The following is a 25,258-nucleotide window of genomic DNA, read 5'->3' on the forward strand; positions in this document are numbered from 1 at the left end:
ATAGATTATTACATCTTGTTAAATTCAACTTGTCTGGCACTCTTCAGACCATTAAAACAATCTTAAAGAGATGTTACATTTTCTGATTACAGTTTTTGGGTCTTATTTGTATAGCCTTGTGTTAACAGACTGATTTTCGAGTACATTTCTTGGTGACACTCAGCTTTGTCTGTGTAGGGCTCTTACCACTAAGTACTTACGACTGATAAATGCCATTCTTAACTGAGGTGATTTTCATTCTGCTTCGCTCCATTAGTTCAAAGTACAAAATTGCAATGAAAAGCTGCAATGTCCTCTTTGGCAGTTTGACTCTGCTTTGAGTTCACTGCTGCCTGTATTTGTCTAACTTATAAACTCAATCTTGGGGAAAGCACTTCAATTTTTATACAGATTTTTTTCCACCAAACCTGCCAAGGTTAGGGTCTCACTGTTTTTTGAACACTTCATGCAATCAGTTCCACCAAATACCCATCACTTGAGAAAGGAGAATGACCTGTTTCAGGATGGGGTGCAGCACACAGCTGCAGTCATATTTTGCAGCCATTCAATTCAATTCCATGGACTGCAGCAAGGAAAATTAAAACTACAGTTCACTTGTTTTAGACTTCCAACTGCAAAGTTTGTTGTGATTTGCACTGAAGTGAGGGAAAAGTATTTTCAGGCAGCATCACCTCTTTAAGATTTCTAATTTCTCACCAACACCCCAATAATTATTTACCATAGACCAAAAATGTACCTAGTAGAAACAGACTCATTTGTTTCCTACATGCTTCAAACCTTTCATGAATAAAGTAGCACCAAGGGTAACCTTTCATGAATACAACCTTAGGGATCACAGAGTGCCCTCAATCAATGCAGGGAACTCATGTTGACAGAGTATATGGGAAACAGATTGAGGTATTAAAGCACATAGCCTCTGGTGTTTTAGTTGTAAATACTATAACCATCAAATATTTAGACTCTTATGTAAGCAGTATGCCATTTTTTAAACAGTTACTGCTTGGAATAAATCTTTAAGGACGGAATTTTCAGAAGTGCTCAGTATTGGCCTAAGTTTGTTCTTACTAAAATCAATCATAAAATTTTCACAACTCTGGAAAAAGGCATTGTCTATTTATATGTTTCCGTGGCACTATGCACAATAAGTCTTCATCCTGACTGGGGCTTTTGCACTCCACCGTAATCTAAATAAAATTATATATAGGAAATCAGTAAGATAATGATGAGGAAACACACACACACAAAATAGCACAGTTTTTAAAATAATGACTGTGAAGCCATTTGGAGCTGCTTATATTTTCTTCAAATCTTAATTTTCATTTGCTTTTATATTAATCCAATTTCTTTGCTATGAACTTTCCCCAGTATAACTCTATGAATCTTAAACTTCCAGTACAGTATCCAGTCAGTAAAACATAACTTGCTTTCTTGCTATTAACTATTCCCATTTCATGTACACAAACACATTAGCCTAAGGACGCACTTCATAGTTTTATTCGTAAAAGATCTCCTCTCATCTATTTCCAAAGGCTGTTGCTGATAAGAGATATATAACCTGCTTTAAATTCCCAGGAATAACAACTTTGGCTGGGTTGGAGAAGGGAGCATTTGTTTTTATGGTTTTGCAGACGCAACCGCTCTGTTTTGTTATTTTACAACATGCACACCAACATTGATTTATGCTGGAATCAACATTGGAGGCAGCTGTTTTACTTTCATATACACACACTCCCCAAAACTACCTAAAATGTCTTATTTTCCTTCAAAGAACTTCACTAAGACCAAGTCAAAACTCTTGCTCATTCTTTAACGTAGGATTCCAAAAGCTCAGTAAGATCATGTCCTTTTCCCTATTTTCTCCAAATGAAAAGCCACAAGTTACTAAATTTGAGACTATGGTTCCACAGACAGCTTTTTAGGTATTTTCCTAGCAGCAATCCTCACTCCCTAAATACTGTGTCAGACATTTACTACCACCTTGCTCCACTCCTCCAGTTGCACCTATACAGCCAGTCAGATTTTGATCTGTGGTGAAGCAGACTTCCTTTTCTAAAAGAAGACTTTTAACCATGGCCAGAGACCAGTATGGTGTCCCTATGCAGAGCTGCAGCAGAGGGAGCAGCTCTTACCAGACAGGTCTGTATCTGGCCAAAACCTGCACTGAAACCTTTCTCTGAAACCTATGTATTTCAGAGAAAATGTTTCTGAATTTCCAAAAGCATTCTTACCAGATCCCTCAAAAAAATAAAATAAAATAAAATAGCAGCATTATAAAACTGGCAAAGGCACAAACTTCCAGAGAATAGCCAAGCTTGTAAAATAGGCCAAAGAAAAAACTAGGTAACAACAAAAACATGTTCATCTTCTTTACCTAAATTCAAGTTGATACTATCAATAACCCTGGTCCACCATATATTTTACAGTAAGCACTACTAGTCTTTCAGATTAGCAAGCCATATATAAATTTAGTGCTTTATTCTCAAACTGTTCCACCACAAGTGACAGCTCATTCCACAAACAGCTTATCTTATGGCTAAAGATATATAAATACATACTAAAAACGCTGTTGGAAGTCTCTGAATGTATAATGCAGCCTGATAGACATGGTAGTGATTGTAACACTGCATTGTAGACAAATGTTAAAGAAACTTGGCAAGAAACAACACGTTTTAGCTACTCAAAATGCAGATTTTCTCAGTCTTGTCCCCTTCTGATGAATGGAACATATGGGAGTATTGTTCATAAAACTTGCATTGCTGTTCTCCATGTCTACCAAAATTCTTCATCATGACAATATTTACCAAGTTGCATATACTCTCAAATTTGAATTAATTACCTAGATTTTTTTCTGTATTTCCAGGTTTATTGCAAAAGGAATACACTTTAGAAGCAATGTGTTAGGAGAATTTAACAGTAGACGTTATAGCAACAGAGGTAGTGGAGTGCTTGCTGGCAAAGGCAGCTATCCAGTTAAAAGCTATCAGTGCTAAGTGAGATAAAAGATGGGAAAGAAAGCGACGGCTTTGCCAAGAAGCAGTTTAAAATCTGACATTATAAACAAAACACATTTAAATCTAGACATAAATCTTCTCTTGTATGATGTAGCCTACATAGCATTTGAGCTAGCATTATTACTTACATACAAACATTTCCTGAAATGCAGTATCACAAGTGCTGAGCAGCCTTTAACCTTGTGTTCATCCACTCAAGAACCATGTTATTTATTATCCTTTGTCCCTTAATTATGGGGACTTCACCTACTGCTCTCTGCTCATTTAAAATGCAGAATAAAATACAATGGATGTCTGAAGACTTAACAGGTGTCAACCAGATATTTGCCAGCTACCACTACTATTCTACTGGGATGAGCTGCTGTTCTATAAATACTAATTAGACTTCTGCACATGATCTTGCTGAAATACCTAAGGTGATGAGTGGCCAGTTGTTACTTTTAAAAGATTAGCACAATTTAAAAAAACTAACATCCCCAATGAGGCAATGCTCATATTGAATAATCAAGAGTTATAGCTGTTCTCGGCCCAAAGGGAATATTTGCTCACTTCATCATTTGGAAAATCTGCTGCCTCTGTAACAAGTCACTCTTCTATTTCACTTTGAGAAAGTTGTAAAACTTCATAGAATAAATATAATGATGTAGTATATGTACTTAAACAGTCTTCCACAGCCATGCCCACATGATAGATTTTAATAGCTCCTAAGAATAGAGACTTCAGTTTGAAATGATTAAGAAGCCACAACCAAAACAGATCACACTAAAATGAAGCATAAAAGAGAGATTACACAAAAAACTGCATCAGCATAGCAAAAAATGCAATTTACAGTAACCCACCTCGACCTCAACTCTTCACCTCCACAAATCAGAAAGACCCAAACAGAACAGGTGTGTGTTACAGCGATCCTCTATATTTGAGGTAGTCATTATCAAGGAAGAAAAAAAAAAAAAAAAGAAACACTATTTACCCAAAATCTCAGTTTAATAATTCCAGATTAGCAGATAATTGTCAGCAGAAATGCTAAGTGACCATACACGGCCCATTCCACTGGCTTGAAATAAAGCCTTGATTTTCATCTTGAAACATAACTGATGTAACACGGTGTGACAGCACTGCATTTCTATGTATGAGCTGTGATTCACTGTGGTGAGATTTGACTGATGTAACTGACACAACCCTATACTATTCAGTAACAACCTAGCATGCCCACAGAAAAAAAAAAAAACATCCAGGAAAACGAGAATAGAGACACAGAACTTGTTTCTATTTTTCTGCCTCTATTTCTTGTGAATAAGCATTCAGTAAATCTATTAACATTTACGGTGGAAATGCATATCTTTTAAATCATTTTTCTGGTTTTCTTTTTAAAAAATAATCTTATTCTTTACCATGAAATCTGGTTTTTTCTTATCATTCAGCATAATGCTTCCCCTTTTTAAGTAGCTCATTACTGGAAATGTTTGGCCTTACTTCAAAAGAGAAGAATATGTCAACACCAGAACATCTGTGTCCACACAGAGTGCTTTGATGACAGTGATATTCCCCATTTACATCACTAACACTGAGCTAAACCTTGATGCTGACTGCATTTAAAGATTTTACCCCACAGGGCAAGAGAATACAGGTCAAAAATGTTGATCTGTGTTTGACACACTCTACTTCAAGAGCACTTGGCAATGATTTGTTCCAGAGTCAAGAATCAAACTCGCAAAACAACGCAAAGCTTGGAGTCATGTTCACATAACCACACTCGAAACAAACATTAAAATTCACTGTCTCTGGAGGCCAATCTGCTTTTGATACAGAGGATTTTGCAAGCTATATGGTCAAATTCTATCCTGAATACAGCAGGATTTTTTATTTCAGTCAGAAGGGCATAACACTGCTCCAATGCAAAACAAATATTAGATACTGCCATCATAAAACTCAGACCTGATTGTATTTAAAAAGGCAGAAGAGTTGTGTATGACACAGCACTGCTTTTGTCTGTGTGGCTAGAGAAAGTTAGAAGAATTTCAGTATGTATCACATGCCTCCACAGGCAGGCACAATAATGGTGAGTTCCTAAAATATTTAGTACAGGAGAGTTCAGAGATGAAGCTATGGAAAATCTGTAGAACACGGCTTCTAGTAGTTTTATTTTTTTAATTTCTTTTTAATATGTTGTGCTTCTTCAACTTCCTGTAATTAATATCTGCTTTTCCTACCAAATTACATTATAGTTACTAAATCACTATGCTTGTTTAATTTTTAGTACAAGGTGAAGATTTCTAAGTATTTCTCTTCAACAACTCTGAATCTTGAGGACGTTCATGTAAACCTCAGTACTTCAGCAGCATTAAACAATTCAATTCAGTGCTGCTTTCTAGATTAACTCATAAGAAGCATCAAACAAGACCAAATCAATGCAAGCCAAATGTTGCCCTACTCGTGTTCAAGCACCACAACTACCTGCACACTGCATGTGCATGGAAATCTTATTTCATTTCAGTAGAGAAACAGAAAATTTTATTTACAGATTTCATTAGAACACCATGGAAACAGATAAAGAAGCAATTGCAAGAGGCACAAGCCACGTGAAAAGCAGGTCTAATAGAAAGCATGTATTCAAAAATAATCTATGTGTTTTCCTCTTGAAAAGTATACATATAATTCCTATAACATCAAGCCAATTATACTGCGGAGACCCCAATATCACTGAGGGCCCTGATAACGGTATGAATTAATTCACACCTTCAAGGTACAGCAAGTTTTCGCACCTGAGCTATTAGAAAAAGAAAAGATATTTTAATGCAATAATTATCTTTTTTAAAGAAAGAAATTAGAGGTAGAATTTCTGAAACAGGATTAAAGTACGGTTGTAGCCCTGTAAAAGGAAGCTGCATTGCACACTGTGCATGGCTCCAGGCAATGCTATTCATTCCTCACTTTCATAGGAGCAAAATACATCCCCCTAAAAATATAAAACACAAAAATAAATAGATCTCCTGGGAAGTGAAGGAGAAATCAGTTTTAAAAATAGTGAAGGAGCCTATATGTTCTAGAAAAACCCCATTTTGCATTGTTTTGTAAGATTTACACTTTAATTTGAAACCAAAGTAAGGCATAAAATTTGTATGAAAGCAATATCTGATTTATATATAGACTTAACACAAAATATACTTAGCTGCAAATACCAGACTCCAGTGAGAGAAAGAAAAGGTTCTGAAATATGATTAAAGTAAGTCTGATGTTTCCCCAAAATACCCCAAAAAGGCTTTTTGGAAATTAAATAGTAAACAGTAACATGATTTTTGCTACCGAAAAAAAAAAAAAAAAAAAAAACCAATGGATTTTTTCTTAATTAATTTTCAATGTTATTACATACACCTATTGAGCTGAAATTGACTCCAACTGCTTCCTGTTTCCAGGGCAGGTTTTTTCTGTCCAGGTGACCTTTCCATCTAATTTTAAAAAATAAATATAAATAGCCCTACCTGTTGGTCAGACAAAGAAGAAGTGATCTCATGGTCACAAAAGTTAAGACTCAGTGAACTCAAGTTTTCTGATTGTTCAAGTATTTAAGGAGGACATGTATATATAAGACTAAGATTACGTACAGATTAATAATTAACCAATAAAGACTTTCAAGAATATGTTACTGTACACTTGTGGTCTAACCTCACTATCCATATTCAAATAAATCTTGCTAAAGGCAAATTATATAATTCTTGAGAGTCTTGCATACATTTAGACTCATTAGATTTACATATTACTCACAGTAGACATTTCATTACAGTTGGTCTAAAAAAAAAAAAAAAAAAATGCACCATCTATTTGTGTTCCATATCTGCATGATTTTCCATGTTGTATATACTGCCTAACTTATGACCAAGTTGTTTGACCTTCTGGTGTTTTCAGCTGCATCTACATCAATATATAAAAGAGCAAATACTGCTTATTAAATTGAAGTCATCCCAGAGGGCAGAGTTCATACTCTTAACTGCAACTTCTCAAAAACAAGGGAACCAAACCCAAAAAGCCTTTTAGAAATTCTGTTTACCTCATAGCATTTACAAGCGTTTGGGAGAGTGCAACGTTAAACAAGCCAAACCAGAGCCAGAGACCATGCTCACAGCTGGATGGTGAGGAGATTACCGAACAGCAATTTAGCCAGAGCCCCCACTGTTCGATGTGTTCAGACATATCTTCAGTCACACTTATTGGAGCAAGACGCTAAAACATCATCACAGCAAAGCTGGAAGAGGCCTCTAGAATTCATCCAGATCACATGCACCAAAGAGAACCCTATTCTCACAACACTGCTCATACATTCAAGTTCATTCCTACTCTTACTAAAAGCTACACCTGAGCCAGAAGATCTTCACTATAAAAGAATCCCAAGCAAAACACTTTTTCTCCTAATAAGCAAGCCTTTGAAATGATAACTCACCATTTTTGCCTGCTTGTGGATTTCACCATTGGAGCCATTCCATCTCTATAGAGGCTTTTTGTTTTACTGAAGTTGACGACATTGAAGATTACTCTCTAGAAAAAGGAAATAAATCTCAGTTATAAATTATGAAATACTCTACACATTTGTCGTATATACCAGCTGCATAAAAACATACAGAAAATATAGAATGGATGTGTATCTTATGTTTTGAAGTACTTTTAGTCTCCGTAGATCTCAGATAACACAGTGTATTCCTAGTATTTTAATAGCCTACATTTTACATCTCGCAGCAGTAATGTACTTTGAAAGTAAACTTGAATTTAATACACTTGGTTTTCTGGTAGGAATCCTATCAAAACAAATAGGTTACTCAGATTCAAAAACAGAAAAGCAAGTCCAGTTTATCTGTTGAAGATGTTAGTGGAAAGTAGGCAGATAGGGAAACTGATCTCACAAAAACCTTTCAACTGCTTCATCTCTTAAAGATTCTTATTTCTACACAGCAACAGGAAAAATAAAAACTTCTGATTTTTTTCCCCCCTAAGAGAAGATTATTTCTCTTCATTCTGTCTGGCAAAAGAAAGAATTCTCTTCTGTAAAAACTACACAGAACAGTTATACATCAGAAATTGCACATAGCCATCACTGGTTTGAATATGGTAGTGATGAGAGCCCAATTCTCATCTTAGTATATACTGATAGCTTAGGGAGACTACAGCTGGCATTTAATGGTTCAAAGGAAGAGAAAAGTCTAGATCTTCACTGGTAATGGACTGATACCAAAAGTAAATTCATGCAGAGGAAAGAAAAAAGACAAAACCTTCTTCCCTACCATCTGTCTGCTGTAAATCACTTCATGCAGAATTACTTATCCTGTTTCTGTTAAGAAAGTCTGGAGTAGACCAAGCTCATTTCATGTATTACATTAACCTTACAGATATTAAATCCAATATAGCTGGTTTCTCATGCCTCTGATATGCAACATTAGTGTACATAGAAAAACTGAAACATGAACACTAAATTAATTTTGATATGATGTTCCAGGATATACTACTGCATTTCATTTGTATTTCTCTCTCTACATTTATTTTCCGCTGGTGTCAGTGAAGACTGCTAAAAATTATATTTGCCCTGAGATATTCACAAATATATTTTTACAGTGAACTATTATAATATTTACACTGTTAAATAATAGTTCATAAGAAGGCTGAGAAAAAAGTGGCCACTATTTGAAATCTAGCAATTCTGACTGAAGCAATAAGATCAATTAAGCTTTCATATGTAAAATTTCACAAAAACAAACAGGCAGTCTGTTCAGAACACAGTGAATTATAACATTAAAGTGAAAGCAATCAGCAGTGGGACACTGACAACAGGATCCAGGTACAGTTACATTTGCATGTGGGGCAGGTAAGAATCCAGGCAAACTACACACATATAGTTCTAATTAAGAATCTCTGTACTCAAGAAAAAAAAAGGTTTTTAGAAGCGTGGTAGCATTGAAGATTTCATAAATGGAAGCACAAGCTGCTACGTATGCAAACTGCAAATTAGTCAAAATTTAAGAATAATCTGTGGGTCTTACTGGAAACGGCTCAAAGTTAGCTAGTTTAAAAAAAAACCACCACTTTCTTAAAGCTGCTAATTCAGTTTTGTATCAACGTTAACGAGCAAGCTACATATCTGTGCACATGAGCTTACAGGTATTTAGCAGTATTTTGAGTTTTTTGTAACAGCCATGAGATAAGTTATAAAAATGAACTCTTAGTGGAAGTACAGAGCTCATATAACTTTATATTTGTAATTTTCAGCACTGAGGATGTTGCTTCTTTGATGAAATGTCTATCTTAAGAGATCTCCAGTTATTTTCTGTCCTACACTTACAACATAAGGCTTTAAGTTAGATAATTATATTTAGGTATGTATATATATATATATAAATGTATATATATATATATATATATATATAAATGTAAATGTGTATATATGTATATACACACACATACACACAAGTGCATGCATTTCATAACCTACATGAAAGCATTTTCCTATACTACAGTGCTGAGTTTTTCCTCTGTTACTCAACTTCTTTCATATTTGTGAAAACAAATTAAGTTGCTACAAATTAGTTTGTCAATCTCCATGTTTGCACAGAGTGAATGAAACAAACAAGATCTCCAAACCAATTGCCTTAAACTTTGGATGCAATCATGTCACTGTTGGAAAGAGAAAGTTGCTAATTTTGTTACGGGCTGACTCAGAGCAGACAGCTGGTAGACAATGTTCTTATTCCAATCAGGCTTATTTTGTATAATGAGCAGGGCAAATGTACACAACTGGGTAAGCAACGTATACAAAAACAAAAATATGCAGCTCATTTAACAAAGCACTGCAGATTATAACATTTCAGCCACTCGTGTTCACCGCAGAGTACGCAGTTAGCAATGCATGCAGTTCTCTCAGCACGGCATACAGTTAGATTGGCAGAATGAAAATTTAACGGCACAGAACAGAACTTTATCAACATACACCGCTGAAGTAATAAAGCACGCAAACCGAAGCGCGCAAATAAGCAGCAGAACTCAGTCAAGTATTCCTGGTGACAGTTGAAGTAGCCCATGCAGCTCAGTCAGTGAAGTGTGCAAAAACGTAATGACTACAGTGTACACACCTCAGCCAGAAAAATATGCAGCTCACTCAATAAGGTATGCAAACTTCTCTGAACTGAGCACTGCAACAACAGCTTCTGATACAGCAAGCATAATTTTCTGAACATAACTAGTTTCATTTTTCTTAATTCTTGCTTGTTCTATAATATACCAGTTGTAAAACACAGGACAACAACACTAGATATATGCTACGCACACTGAAGCACTCTCTTCTAAGAAAATTATCACTATATATTTTATGAATTATAGACATACAACGGGAGGCATTTAATGAGCAATATAATTTAGAAGCTCAAAAAATGAGAAACTACCCGATTTTTAAAGAAAAGTGCAAAGTTAAGAAAATAAAACTAGATGAAATGTACTTACAAATTCCCTAGGAATTGCTCTACTCTCCAGAGCATCAATCCAGAGAAAAACGGCAGAGAAATTTCACAACAAAGACACTTCCTTGTATTCACTTCGGAAGGTATAAATACCACTAAAAGCAGCAATATTCTAACTTGTAACAGAAGTGAAATCACATATGATTGTTTTTGGTATAGCATATTTTCAATCTACTGCGTCATTCTGACAAATGGCTGCAACTTCTGGGTTGGTGGAAGAGGCACAATGCAGAAAAGCCTCTCAGAACACCAGCAAGCACAACTGAGCCACTTCGGGGCACACATCAGGGTGCACTGGGGTTTCACAGCAGGGAGGAAGGCATCTGCTGCAGTCTTAGGTTCTTGGAGTGACAGGGGAGGGAGATACTGGACAACAAGAGACCACACAGGTTCTTACTGAAAAGCAAAGTCCCCTTTCCATGATGCTTGCGCTAAGCATGTTGGAAATATCTCACTGTTAAATTCATTAAGATAGAAAAAATAATAGATCTGCCTTGCCCTTATCTTGAAGTTTACTGATAAAAATCTGCTTTTCTGGTAACCTTTGCAAAATCGTTTCAGGAATTCAAAGCATAGTCACGTGTTAAGGTTCACTCTGGGTTTATTTTGTTTGGATGGTTCTTTTTTAATGGTTTCTTTTTTAAAACATGAATGAGGTAAACCCTGAACACAGGCAGAAAAGATGGCTAAAGCACATAGCACCATTGGTATTATTACCAGAAACACAGATTCCTGACTGGGGCTGGAAGGAGCTGCTAGTTTTGGAGGGGAGCAGCACACATTTGGGTGGTTTGGCACCAGAGCTGAAGTCATTAAGCACGGATGGCCATATTTTACATCATATTCTAACATGTTTCTGTAAGCACAAGGTAAGCCTTAAGGTAAAACTTATAAGTTCATCATAAAATCACTCATATCACGGCAGGTTTTCCATCTGAATCTACCAACACTGAAGCACATCTCCAGCAGATCTCAGTCACCCCTTCACTAATGGCTAAGTGCCTTCTCCCAGGAGGAGGTCACACTAAGGCCCTTAAGAAGTCTACCAGGTTTATTTTGGGTGATTTTCTCCAGCAAAATTCTCAGGAATAACAGAGTTGCTATGGTTGACATTAAAAGGAGAAAACAAACCAAAGAACACCATAGAATTCAGCCTGAGGCAGACACCTGGCACAGTCAAATAGCTACAGATATGAGAAGTTATATCTAACTCAAAAGAGGACTGCTAATAAGAAGGGCTTTCTTAGTATTTATGTGACACATTTTAAATATTAAGGACTGTATCTATGTAGTATTACTAACATAATGCCAATTCGATGGACAATGCTTCATGCCACAAGAATAATGCAGCCTTCACTACACAAGGACTAAGCATTTAAATGCAGACAGGAGTAATTTCATCATTTAACCAGACAAGGTAATCAAGCTGGGCACAAAGTAGCAATGCTGGAATGCATCTGCTGAAATTAAGTCTGCACTCTTGCGCTCTGAACAAGCGTTAAAGATTCAGAAGGCCCAAATACTATGGCTTCATTTCTTCTCCTGCTGATTCTTTAGATATTATAGCATTTGGGGAATTCCTGAAACCTGCAGTATTTTGCCAGCTGAGATATCCTTTTTTTTGTTTTTGTTTTTGTTTTTTTTTGTTTGTTTGTTTGTTTTTGTTTTCCCATAGCATCTTCCCTTTCTCTTCTATAAATGAAAGCTTTCCTCCTTTTTAAGGTCAGATCTACTCTAGAATAACATTCTATAAAAAAAAAAAAAAAAAAAAAAAAAAAAAAAAAAGCAAAGAAAAATGAACTTCTCAAGCCAACCCCACAAGTTGTGAGATTTTAGACTCAACATTTCTGAATGTGAGAAACTGGCAACATGGGACTGCTGCCTTCTCACAAAAAGAACTACATTTTTATATTTGTGTCAGGAGGTCGTTGGAATCTTTCATGACAAAGCACCTTATATAAGGCTATATAAAAATAAATTAGACCAAAGGGACTTCAAAACAGAGAGGAAAAAACTGTTACCTGCAACTGCTACAGATGCTGAAGATCACAAATAATACAAACACCCATTCTGTGCAAAATCCCCAATGAAATCTTACCAAGGTCATTTCTCTAACCTTTTAGAATTTAAATCATTCATTACTGCTAACATTTTAAAGTAAGTCATACTCCCTTTTCTCCTTTACAGGAATACACATCCTTTCAGACTGAAAAGTTCTAAATATTGATAGCATTTAGTCTTTTCAGTTAAAGAGTTTTCAAAACCTGCTGGCACGCAGAAGGGGAAAATAAATACTCACCTACTGAGAGAGGATGTTAGCAACTATCTTGGGCTCCACCAGGCTCACTAATCAGTTGCACCTGTGTCTTGTTAACTTGTGAGATTGTGGAGCCCTTGTAAGGTAACGAAGTCTTACGAAAGCAAATGGCTCACAGATTGTGAATTATAGGACTTTTTCCCTCAGCAGAGATCCTCACTTTGCTACTTAAAAGACTGAAATGCTAATATCTAGGATGCTACAGAGAGCAACATGAAAATAAGACTCAAAGGATTTTACTGTAATAAGACCTCAGGTATACTGCTATGCAATGTCCATATCTCAACCTCTGCTGGCGACCTGTTCCAGCACCTCTCTACCCTTAACACAAAAACCACATTCCTTATATCCGTTCTAAGTCTCGCCTTTTTTGGTTTGAAACCGTTTCCCCTTGTCCTCTCACAACAGACCTTTCTAAAGAGCCCATCCTCTTCCTTCTTATGGCCCATTTGTAGATACTGAAAGGCCACTGCCTGAGGTGCTAACGACAAGCTTTACAGTTTGAAAAAATTACCAAATTAGGCCCGTGCCCCACTTCAGCCTTTCTGTCAGTTCTTTCATCACCTCCAAATTAACACTTAAGTGCAGACCCACAGTTGCAACACCTGCGTGCAGCAGCAATTCTCACTCAGAATCTCACTGTTGATGTTAATTTTGCTCACCTGGGCCCGGGGAGGGGGATAGTGTGCAGAAGGCCACCTTCTAACATAAAGCTTTCAAAGGGATCTGAGTAGTGAGAAATCGACAAGTAGAAGTTTAACAGCAAAGTTTTGTTACTGTTAGCAAGGTATTTTTTTATGGGCAGCACTGGGATAGCATCGAAATAACACTCCAAGAATGCTCCACCAGTTTGTCATTCGTGAACAGGTAATTTTTTTCGCATGTATTACATATCCATCGCATTCCTAAATTCATTATCCTACCCACCCCCAATGACTGCCCAACATACACAGCCATATTTGGCGATCTTCAATGCCATCTAGCCTTCTAGCACAATGATGGTCCCCTGTCAGCCCATTGATAGTCCTTGCAGTGGTCGTTTACTTCCTCCCAACAATCGTTTTGTCCCAAAGGTTGCTGTGAAATGCAAGGATAATCGAGAACACTCTGCCCACACAGGTAAGGAAGACAAAGGGAAACATCTTGTTTTGACGCTCCGTTGCTTCTCTTTTTGCCTTGTTAAAGCAGACCAGCCTAACAACATGTCTCCTCATCTACAATACTACATCACAATTATTATCCGCAATATCTAAAGACTACTGTGGTGTTGCAAGCAAGCATTAACAGAATATTTTGTGTAATTGCTTCTTCAAATCAGCAGGAACCACTATTCCACAGTGTTTTGCTATGGGCTGACCACTAATCTGTGTGTTGTTGGACCTAAACACCAAGTCACACAGTCTTTCCATTCAACCATTCTTGGGAAAATAGCAAATTTGTTAGTGAGCACCCTTTCCCACCAACAGAAGCCAGCTTTCTAGTAATGTTTTTTACTTTCCATCAATAATCTGAAGTTTCAAGACCTCAAAAGTGTCTTTTTAGAAAGATGACAGTGGAATAAAAGATCAACTCAGGGTCCTTGCTTCCTTAGGCCAAAATCTCCAAACCTTTGAAATTCTGTCATAAAGCATAATTTGTTTTGTGCTGATTCCTCAAAAAAAAAAAAAAAAAAAAAAAAACACTAAGAGTCCTGACAGGGCTTATAACCAGACTACGGACATATTGAAAACAGATTTGAAGCTGAAAGCTTCTTGCCAAAATTTTCACTTCTTTTTAGCAAAATATCAGCAGAGATGTAGGGGAAAAAGAAATAAATAAATATATATATATATATATATTTTTTTAATCAGCTCTGGGAGAAAAAAAAAAAATACTTTTATCTTCTGTTTCTTCTCTTTTCATTTATGCACAGACTTTGGACAATCAATCCTAGTTACATTAATAGCTAATTGCAGTTCTGTAGGAATACATGAGCAACTTTTATCTGACCTTCGACTGGATGCATGAACCCTCCTGCTCGTGGCATTTATTTTCTCAGCATACCTGGGTAATGTTTTCAGAAATCAGTTGAAATATTAAATAAAGAAAGAATGGGTGGTCATCCAGTGAGACCTTCTATGCTAGCTAAATTGTTTCCTAATATATTCCATGTCATGTAGCAAAAGTTGCCAGATGACATTTGAAGTATCATCATGTATTAAACTCTTTCCATATAATCACAGAAGCTATGTGTGTTTAGGTTCCATATTCATTTCCATCAATATTATGGCTGCAGGTGGATAGTAACAGCTGGCTGTTCTGGAACACATTTGCAAAATTTGCTGATATCTTACATCCCTCAAGAGGAAGCAGCTGAAAAGACTCAAGTTTTCCTAATAGAATTTTTTAGCCACTGATGAAATGCTGCAAAGTTTCATATGATTCAAAATAATAATACTGATTCTTTGTCATAAAAATAATAATAAAATGTTTTCTGACCCAAATACTATCCACAGGATAGAGCTCACAGGAGGCTTCAAAACAATGAGACCAGTCTGGAAAAAGTGAAAAGGACCAGAAATAGACCCTGTGCCATGGTTACCGGAAACCACTGTCAAAATAATAAAAGCCCATGAGCACAGGCATAAAATGTGCTACTAAAGACCAGAGAATGAAGTGGCAAGTACTGACCTGTGGGAGCATCCTCCTAACCAATCCTTTTTTCTCTTGTAAGTCGACTTTTATACTTTTCTAAGCCCTTCAAGAAGTGCAACAGTCAGCCTATGAGCAAGAATCAAAGCTACTTTTACTAACAAGAGATTCATTCATCAACAAGTTAGCCATTTGTGATGGATAACTGTTGCTCATCTGTAACTACTCAGGCTTAAAGCATACAGGTGGAGTGCTGACAACTGTCACTCACTAAAATGCTGCAAGACAGTAGGTGAAAGTAGCACTAGCAATGACAGAGAAGCAGTAATATTTATGTGGATCAGGATCAAGATTTTGTTCAACTTGTGAAAACACAGACAATAATAATCGCAATTTAAATAGTATTCAAACACAAAGGCAGTAATCCATCCGATACCCAAGCTGGATGGTGAGAAAGCAAATGCCTTTTCATGTGTGATTGCAATAAGCAAAAGGAAGATACAGAAATCCCTGTTAAGAGAGAGATTTGGATGAAGTTTTTCCAGCAATTGTTCACTTGTTTTTTTGTTTGTTTGTTTTTTGTTTTTGTTTGTTTGTTTGTTTGTTTGTTTTTGCAGCTGGCATTAAAGCTATTGCTTGTTTAAAAAAACAATTGTTTGTCTGAAGCTTGTGGAAAAAACATGTGGTAGAAAGAAGGATATTACAAAGCATAGAAAGCTGAAAGGCACAGTATATAGAAGAGCTCGAAACCAGCACCAATATATTTGCTTCAGTATTCTCTGAAGCATTGCAAAAGCGAAGTCATTTTGCTGTAAACAGCCAAGCATTACTGCTGCCAGCGGTAGTGGTTAGGTTACTAGGATCCTAGCCTTGCAAACTTATAAAACCACCCTATGGCACCAGAAAACAAGCACAGATGGGCTTTGTGTCCAGGTCAGTCATAGAGGTCCTTGGTTTTCTCTTCTTCTTAATTGAAGTATTCTGACTGTTATTACAATAAAACCTTTGAATCTTCTCTGTTCTGCCATACATAGTTGTGAACAGTAATGGAATAAAGATTTGCTCATATTCTGCTTCCCCTATATGGAGACAGAATGGTAATGGGATCCTTAGATCCCAAAGAAGCTACAGTGTCACTGGAAAACCTTCAGTACCACTCAGTTTTCTGTGGAAAATATAAACCATATGTCATTATTTTCATAAAATTAAGGGATACTTTTATGGCACATAACCTCTTCTTCTATAAAATTAACAATTCTTGCTCTTAAGGGTTGTTGACTTACAATCAAATCCTTTTTTAATATTTCAGCAGTTAAACAATTCACCTATTTCTATAAAGAAACATAATTGATACATTAGTGTACATTGGACTCTGCATTGACAACTACAAGTTTGTTATAATGATTTGAAAAATTGATTTCTAAATTATTTCTAAAGTACTCCAGCATGATTTCTTGTGTTTTCAATTTTCACTACTTAAATTCCTCCCCAAGTGTTCAGGTTTTGTAATAACAGACTATTCAACGTTTTGTACAGAGGTAAGTAGAAGGAAATCTGATCTAATTCCTGCTATTTTCATGTACCTGTCTATTTGACATTTAGAATAAGAATTCAGAATAAGAACCTAACTAACCATAACAGGAAGGGAATATCTGAAACATCCTCCTGGCGTTGAAAATCCTGTTCTAAAGCTGAAATGCTGAATGTTAGATTCCAATGATGATCTCTGTCCACTTGTAAAGGTGATTTACAGCCTGTAAAAAATGTATTTTGGCAGTGCAATGTCATGAGCTAAACAAAAGAAACTGGAGGATTAAAGAGGAGAGTTCAGTGTCCTAAAGCAACATGACCTGTGCTGCAGTTGTATAACACAAGTGTCATTCCAACCACGCACTAACTCCATATTCAGAAAGGAAAAAAACGACAACGAATATCAGTATTCAGGCACGCAGCATAGCTGCAGTCCTGCAGTTAGGTCCATTTTTTTTTTTTTAAATGTCATTGGTATAGCTTACATCTTATCCTGGCTCAGCTTTAAATATGAATGAAAGGATATTCATATCCAAAAAAGCTCCCAAACATATCTATTTAGCCACACTTTTTAGTGCTCCCAGAGGCTTCAAGTTAAGTAAACACTCACAGTTCCTTCCTGAAGAAGGGGTGGATTTCTGATTCAGGTTTGAAGACAGTCTAGAAATATGGGGAAAAATGCTGGATTTACCAAGATCCCATAGTCTGCATTTATGCTTAGCAACTGATCACTGTATATTGGAAGCGACACCTCTGCAGCTTTGGGATTCGGGGACATCTTTATTACTGTAGAAGATCAACTGTAAATGTAATCTTGTTTTGGTAATTTATGTAGAACAACCTGAAATGTTGTGTGAATAAGAGGAATTTGAGAGTTGATCATTCATCTTTATTGACTTTGAAGTACTTTGCTCAAACTATTGTATTATCAGAAACATTGAGTAGATACTGAGCAAGACTGAGCACAACTTCTGGTAATTTTCCACCCAAAATGAGCCTCCAAAAGAAGATAAACATGGAACAGTACTGAACGTCTTATAAGAAGTTGCATTATATTTGAGCAAAGTCCCTTTAAATATTTTATGGATTAGATTTTACTTCAGTTCACTTCCAAAAGCTAGTATAGAGATCTGTTTCAAAGTGTCCTCTTGGTAGAGAAAGCACTACCTGGACATGGCTGCTTATTCTTCTACAAGTCAGCAATTGCACAGCTTTGAGGCCACCACAAATGCTCTGTGCATATTAACAGGTCAATTCCACATTTATCAATATGTTCATTTGGTGGAATATTAAAATTGCTGAAATCCCTTCTGAGGAAATGCTAAAACATTTCTTCACAACCAAGTATTTTAATACAACATCTCGCATTAGTCCTAATGCTGAGGAAGACCTTTTGGACTTTGTGTTATTCAAGCTTGGTCTGTTAAAAAGACTTAGAGGAGTGGTTTCGGAAACCATATTCAAATACAATTCCTTCATTATTTTCATGCAATTGAAAATCACACCAGCAGAAGACACAGATTATCAGCATCAGATTAGCAAAAATATTTGTAAGCAGAGATCTGAGACATTCCCTAATTCCCTCGTGAAGTAACCGCAGCTGATCATCTTCAGTTTTCTAGAGTATGGTTGAAACTCCAACCACATCATCTTGAAACACTGATGCAGTTTACACGTATTTTTGTTTTGTTTTAGTGAAATGCATATGACAAGCCTCCTTTTTGTTTCACTTCTAATGTATAGTTCTTGTATGTCAAATTTTGCACCAAGAGCCAGCCTATAACTAACCATCACAAAGTCAAAAATTCACAAGACCACTTTCATGGCCATGCACGGGGAGAGGAAGAAATCCACTTATCAGAAAGGAGGCAAGAAAAAGAAGAAATTTATGCGGTGGCATGAGTAGGAGATTATGACAAAGAATACTAACACAAGCTGCAAAAATAACAAGGAGTTTCTCACAAAATTGGGCAAGTAGTCTCCCAGCAAAACACAAATAGCCATCACGTAGGAAAACTCTTTTCTGTGCTCCTTACACGATTGACACTGATGTCAACAGGAATTTTAGATATGCAAGGAATGAAGATTGAAGCTGTAAATATGACTATGAGAAATAAAATGTTGATTCAGATTTGGGGTGTCAGCTGCAAGAAGAGTATGCAGAGTGTCTCAAGAGGGTAAAATACTTGGCTTAGCTCTGCCCTAGTTCTGGATCATTAGGGATTTCCTCAGCATAAATCAAAGCAATCTGAACACTGTGTTCTCTCCCCAGCTGCTGTGATCCCAGCGTGGGAAAGCTGAGTCATTCATTCACTGTAATAGCACTGAGTGCAAATTTTGGTGCAAAGACTCCCTAAAGTGGGCATCTTCTTTCTTCAGATGACAATTCAGCCCAACATGCAGAACCTGTGCACGCCGTAAGTTCAGATCAATATCCACAGATAAGCAATCCTTTCCCATCAAGAAGGTTTTGTTGTCCCCATGTATAAAGGCAGTTTAATAGTAACTGTGGGCTTATTTGTCTCTACCATGGCAACTTCTATGAAACACTGACAAAAAATTGACTATGGGGTCAAACATAGCCCACTACTAAACACTGTCCTCCTAAAAATGTAGGGCAGATACCTTCTTTAGGAGAGAGCAATTCCTTTTCTCACGTTGTGTACCATGGCTCATGTTTAGAAATGCTTTTTTTCTTAAATAATTGACTGGGAAAAGTGACTGTAGGGGAAAAGAAACACAACTTAGATAGATTACAATTTTGTCCAAATTTGTAACTCTATTACCCTAACCATAAACAAGATTACATGACATTTTGCTGGAACACTGACAATTCTAAAACCTATTAAAAATGTGAACAAATCAATAAAGATAAAGGAGAATTATACATATAAGGAACATCTTTATTGAACAATTCTTATAGATCGTCTTGAGAAAACATGGTTATAGACACTTGCTTGGATGATCTTCTTGCTAAGTTTTAAGGTGATAGCTATAGTAGTTTTGCATTATGTCCACCCCAACTGCAAACAAGCAGAAAAATCCAAAAACATTCAGACAGAAACATATATGAAGATGTCTATAAGGAGTTTCAGGGTTTTAATCACATTACCAAGAAATGGGGGAAAGGAAGAGCATCTTTTTATAAATATAACCAATGGTAAATGTGTCGAATTAGCTGCTCACTTCTGTTAATAGTCTTACATAATTTAAGGTGTAGGTTTTCTAATGACAGCCATTTCTATCTTCATTACATGTAATTCAGATAAACAGTCTGGATTATATACATATATACAGTCAGAAATGGTCTGGTAAATTTAAAAAAGCTGTTTCAACATCTATTAAAACACATTTTATTTCAATTTCTTAAATTTCCATGTATAAATGCAAGATTGTAAGAGTAAATTGTGGTTCAAAACAAGGGCAGCTGTTGTACCAAGAATTTGGTACTGATGATAACTGGACTTTAAGATATATTTTCATCTTGGTAGATGTTTAAGTGAGCTAAAATGACCATTTCAGCATCAGAATGCCTCATTGCAGACCTTGATGTGTTGCACAAAGTTTCTCAAATAAATAAGCTATTTTACACACAGATTTCCCTTATGGAAGAAACAACTGGGCAACTCATTTCTCTTTGCTTCTTTCACCTCAAGGACAACTTCTCTCAAGAAAAAATGTCAGTATCTTATTTATAATGGCAGATCTCAGGTTTGATTCTGGCAGCTTTTGATCTCTTGATGGCCCAAAAGCTTTAAATACACGAGAATCTGATGCCTTTTTAGCATCCTGCAGTGTGCCTGAACCTCAAAAGCAACTTTTACTCCCAGAAGTGAATTACTGAAGCAGTGTACACAAAATACAAACATCACGCAATGATGAATACCTGAAACAATGTCTTTGTCAGATAGATGACAATCTCTGATTACTTGAAAAGCATTTTTGGAAACTAATCTGCAAACAAAAATATAAAATAGTGAATTCACAACATTTCAAATATTCTTTTTGGAAAGCCATACAAAATTTTAAATATTTTCATTCTTTTAAATATTTAGACCCTGAGAAAAAAATCCTACATCACAGAAATGCATATAACCTGGTTGTGACATAACTGTCAGTAAATGGGATACAGAAAATTGTCTTCAGCAAAGCTCTCATATATGATATTTTAGAAAATAACTGCATAAATTAGAGAGATGTAAAACATTTTATATCAGTTGGAGAAGTAAATTCAGATTAGAATGTGACAACGACAGCTATTTAGGGTTTTTTTTCTTTCTCATGATGAAGGGAAGGGAAAGAAGAAGAAATAAAGATGGATGGGACAGCACTATGGTACATAATATTTTGGTTTTTTGTTTTTGTGTTAGTTTTAGCATCAAGACACAACAAAACTGGCTCACTAATTTCCTGGTTAATATCTCTTGGTGATGCTTTAAGGATGCAAGAAGTCATAAAACACTAGGTACATGCCTCAGTCCAATAGGAACTGTCGGTTATATTTGTATAAGAAAACTGGAAACAAAGATAAAATGTTGTAGACTAGTAGGTTTGGTTCTGTAACCTTTTATCCTACATGTGAATAAAGACAGCTGATATAACATCATTACTAGGAAGCAGAGCACTTTGAAGATGTCTGTTCCTTACGCCAATTTATAGTGGAGTTAAATTAGCAATGAAGTACTGTACTAGTAATACATCCATTAATCAAAGGAAACAAACAACACAGACAACAGATATGTGAGAGCATATCTGAAAAATAGTCAAAGAGACTGGGGAGTGGCTGCAGAGGATTTTCCAGTCTAATGAAATTCCCTGCTCTTAGTTTTCAAATGTCTGTGTGCAAAGCAACAGGCTCCATTCTGACTAAACCTGTACAGTTAGGTTTACAACAAAACCTGCTAAGTCTTATGCATTATTGATCAGTGCTGGTGTGCTTAGCCTACGCATCCTATTTACATTACGTGTCTTTTTATACTACTAGGATCTAACATGGATTTTATAAAATGAAAGCTCTTTCCACTAAAACCCTGCACTTTGTGTTTTCTGTACTTTTTAATGGTTGTGAGCAATTTAGAAGGTTAGTCTTTCAATACTAGATAAAACTGGCATTATTTCTTAGTAAATAAATGTCTAATCATCATAATTTAGGAAAACTTTCAAACTCTTTTTTTTTCCTAAATAAATAGCTGGAAAATGATCTCCTTTATAAACAAATGCTACTTAAATGGGAGCTGTGTCACAACTTATTCTGATGTTCTAATGCGGAGATTTTGTACCTAATTCTAAACTCAAAGCAAAAACGTTTTAAATTATTTAAATTATTTAAAAAATAATAAGATGAATAGAATGGACATTCAAAGACAGTCAATTCATTCCCTTTTTTTTCCAGAAGAAGATTTTGCCCAGTAAGAACCTGTGACAGTCCTTGCCTTCCCAAGGCTCGTGGCAGAGTGGCTATGCAGCCCCAAAGGCAATGGGAGAGACGTGAGCCAGGTCATTGAAACATTTCTTGTTTCAAGACACGTTCTGAAAAATTCTGATTCCTTATGCTTGCTTCAGACTGTCTAGAGCAGAGGATGTAAAGTTCAAATCTCTTTCCTAGTAAGTGCAACCAAATTCACACATTTCCTGACTTATATTATTGTATAAAGCCCTTACAAATGTCTGGAGAGAAAGTTTTAAAACAGTTCCCTGGTTTTTAAATCTGCTGAGAGCATTCACAAAGCAGTTTAAGCATCAGTGTTTCTGAAATCAGAAAAGGAAAATCATCAGCCACTTCAAGCAGGTCCTGCTTTGACATCAGAAAGTCAATTCACTCAGCTTAGCAGCATTCAATTCTCAACAACATTTTGTTCTGGGTCTCTGTCAAGTTATTCTAGGCTGTGAAATTGTCAGGAATGATGGATGACTATCAGCCTTCTGCTATCTTCTTTCGTTCTCCTTAGAGATTTGCGGCTGCTGACAGCAAAGCAAATTCCTCTTTTCTTTCCCCCTTTTTTTTTTTTTTTTTGCACAACATACCAAGTGAACAACAGTAATTATGAGAAAGCCTACACTACAATTATTTTAGCACTTAACTGTGTATTGACATCTGTAAGAGACAGAGCTCTCTCGATTGATTAGCAATGATATAGCTTCCTGCCTTTTACTAATATTGCTGCAGTCATCCTATAAATGCAATTTCTCCCCTCCAAAATAAATAAATAAATAAAATTAAAATTGAACTAATTACAGAAAAATTCTAATACTTCATGAATATAGCATATTGTCATTGTGTCAGTTCTTCCAACTGTACAGTACTTGTAACGTAATCAGAACTGACATAAGAGAATAACTTAAGGATATTAAATGGAATTTTGTTAGGACAGATGCTAAAGCTGCATTATTGTTCCAGGTCGAAATCCTGACTTGAACAAATCCTGTTTGGCCAGCCAATTGCAGCCCTGATGTGGCACAGGGAAAAAAAATTACTGCGAACAGCATTAAACCTACTTACACATCGACAGAATTTGATGACAATATTTAAACCATTTACCAAAACTAAGTACAGGAAGAAACATCTGGTCTGGAGAAAAAACAGTTTAGGGAGGAAAAGAGCAATTGCGAGAAAACATAAACTGGGACATCCTTGAGCCCCATGACAATTATAATGCAGTCTCTCATGCCCTCATTGTATACAAAATACCTGCAAAATTTATCACAAACAATTCTCTGGCAATTACACAATACTAATTAATCTCCATTACTCTCAGCCACATAGCTGTTCTTTTCAATTAGATGTCATATCTACTCAGCTCAGTACACGGGGCTACATGTAAAAGAAAACCTATTCCATCTCCTCTGATACGGTCAATCCTGAAAATATAGATTGCATACACCCAAAGAAATACTCATCAGATATCATAATTGCAAGTATTGTTAAATTTAAAGAAAAAACAAAACAACTCTTCTTCCAAAAATGATACGTGATTTTTTTTCATCTAGCCCCTAAATATACCATGACAACATTCACCAGGAGTTTTCCTTGATCATGTTAAATACGTGTGAGGTAGAAATCAATGTTTCTCATTCCCAAGCTCCGGTTGTGAAGTGGGAAACATTTGCGACTTATTGTGGTTTAGAAATTGAAGATGAAAGTGGGTGCATTAAAATGAGGTCATATTAACGTAGAGATTTCCTCCTCTCCTCAACCTTTTTTTCTTTTAATTTCCTATCTTAAGTCAAGTAGATCTACGCTCTGTTTCTTATAAGTAGAAAGTGTTTAAGTCATTAGACATTTAATACAGATTTTGTAGAGGTTACTAACTAATTTGCTATTGTCTCAGAATTCTCCTGTTTCCCTCAGCTTTACTAATGGATAATCATTTGGTTATGAAATTATTATCTATGACTACATCCAAAGGAAAAGAAACTACAGAAAGACGGAAGCTGCTGCTTTCCAGATTTATTTATTTTTTATAAATCTGGGCTATAATGTCAGAATTCAGCTCAGTGCCTTCACACGACATTCTGCTACAACCGGTGGATTTGTCAGAATATTTTGAAGGTTCTATCTTTGATATGTATTTTTATTTATATGAAAAGTAAGCTGTCTGCTGTGCTGAAGTACTTATCAAGAAACCAGGAATGGTTTCAGCTGGTATAAACATTAATTTACTTTCATGCGTCAAACTCTTGTGACAGAATCCTGTCATATCACTTACAAAGAGCTTAATAAGTGCTTAAGCTGCACAGTTCATTGTCATGAACTAGACAAAAAAAAAGGTCAGTTTAATTGTTATCATCTACGTATAAACATTAGCTCACTTAGATTACAAGCAACTTTCATCTGTGAGCAAGAAGGGCTCTTTAACACATTTGCTTGCAGGGATTTGGTTGTTTTAATTGTGAATAAACTTTGTATAGTTACAGCATTTTATTATTTTATTTATTTTAGAAAACTTTGACTGAAAACAATGCACCTCAGAATAAATAGTGACTGCAGAACTTGGCCCCAAAGAAAACTGCCACCATCTTGGTAAAAAATTTACTTTCAAAACATCACGCCAATGCCAGATCAGAATGTTCCAAGCTATTTAATCCGGAGATCTGTGACATATGAAAGACTTCTTACATTGAAGGTAGCAATCACTGTGACCATATTATCATAATTAATCATTATTCAGATAAATTTACCTACTATTATTTTCAAATAGAATTTCAATCTTTTTGCGTAGTAGAAAAATGAATATAAGCCCTCTTAGGAAAAGTCTTAAATGTCTCCCTCAAAAAGT

General features: G+C 35.9%; 1 protein-coding gene across 1 annotated transcript in view; it reads right to left on the reverse strand.

Annotated features, from left to right (window-relative positions):
• The window catches only part of LOC122160555 (cytosolic carboxypeptidase 6-like), a 292,765-nt gene extending 285,271 nt beyond the window's left edge, over positions 1–7,494 (reverse strand). The window contains exon 1 of the mRNA XM_042819164.1: positions 7,447–7,494. Coding sequence (XP_042675098.1) covers positions 7,447–7,484 — 38 coding nt within the window. The 5' untranslated portion in view covers positions 7,485–7,494. The remainder of the gene's footprint in view (positions 1–7,446) is intronic.
• Between the last annotated feature and the right edge of the window lie 17,764 nt (positions 7,495–25,258).

The sequence above is a fragment of the Centrocercus urophasianus genome, unplaced genomic scaffold, assembly GCF_019232065.1.
Source record: "Centrocercus urophasianus isolate 14NV4802_14NV808 unplaced genomic scaffold, USGS_Curo_1.0 seq_18, whole genome shotgun sequence".
In the NCBI taxonomy this organism is placed as follows: domain Eukaryota; kingdom Metazoa; phylum Chordata; class Aves; order Galliformes; family Phasianidae; genus Centrocercus; species Centrocercus urophasianus.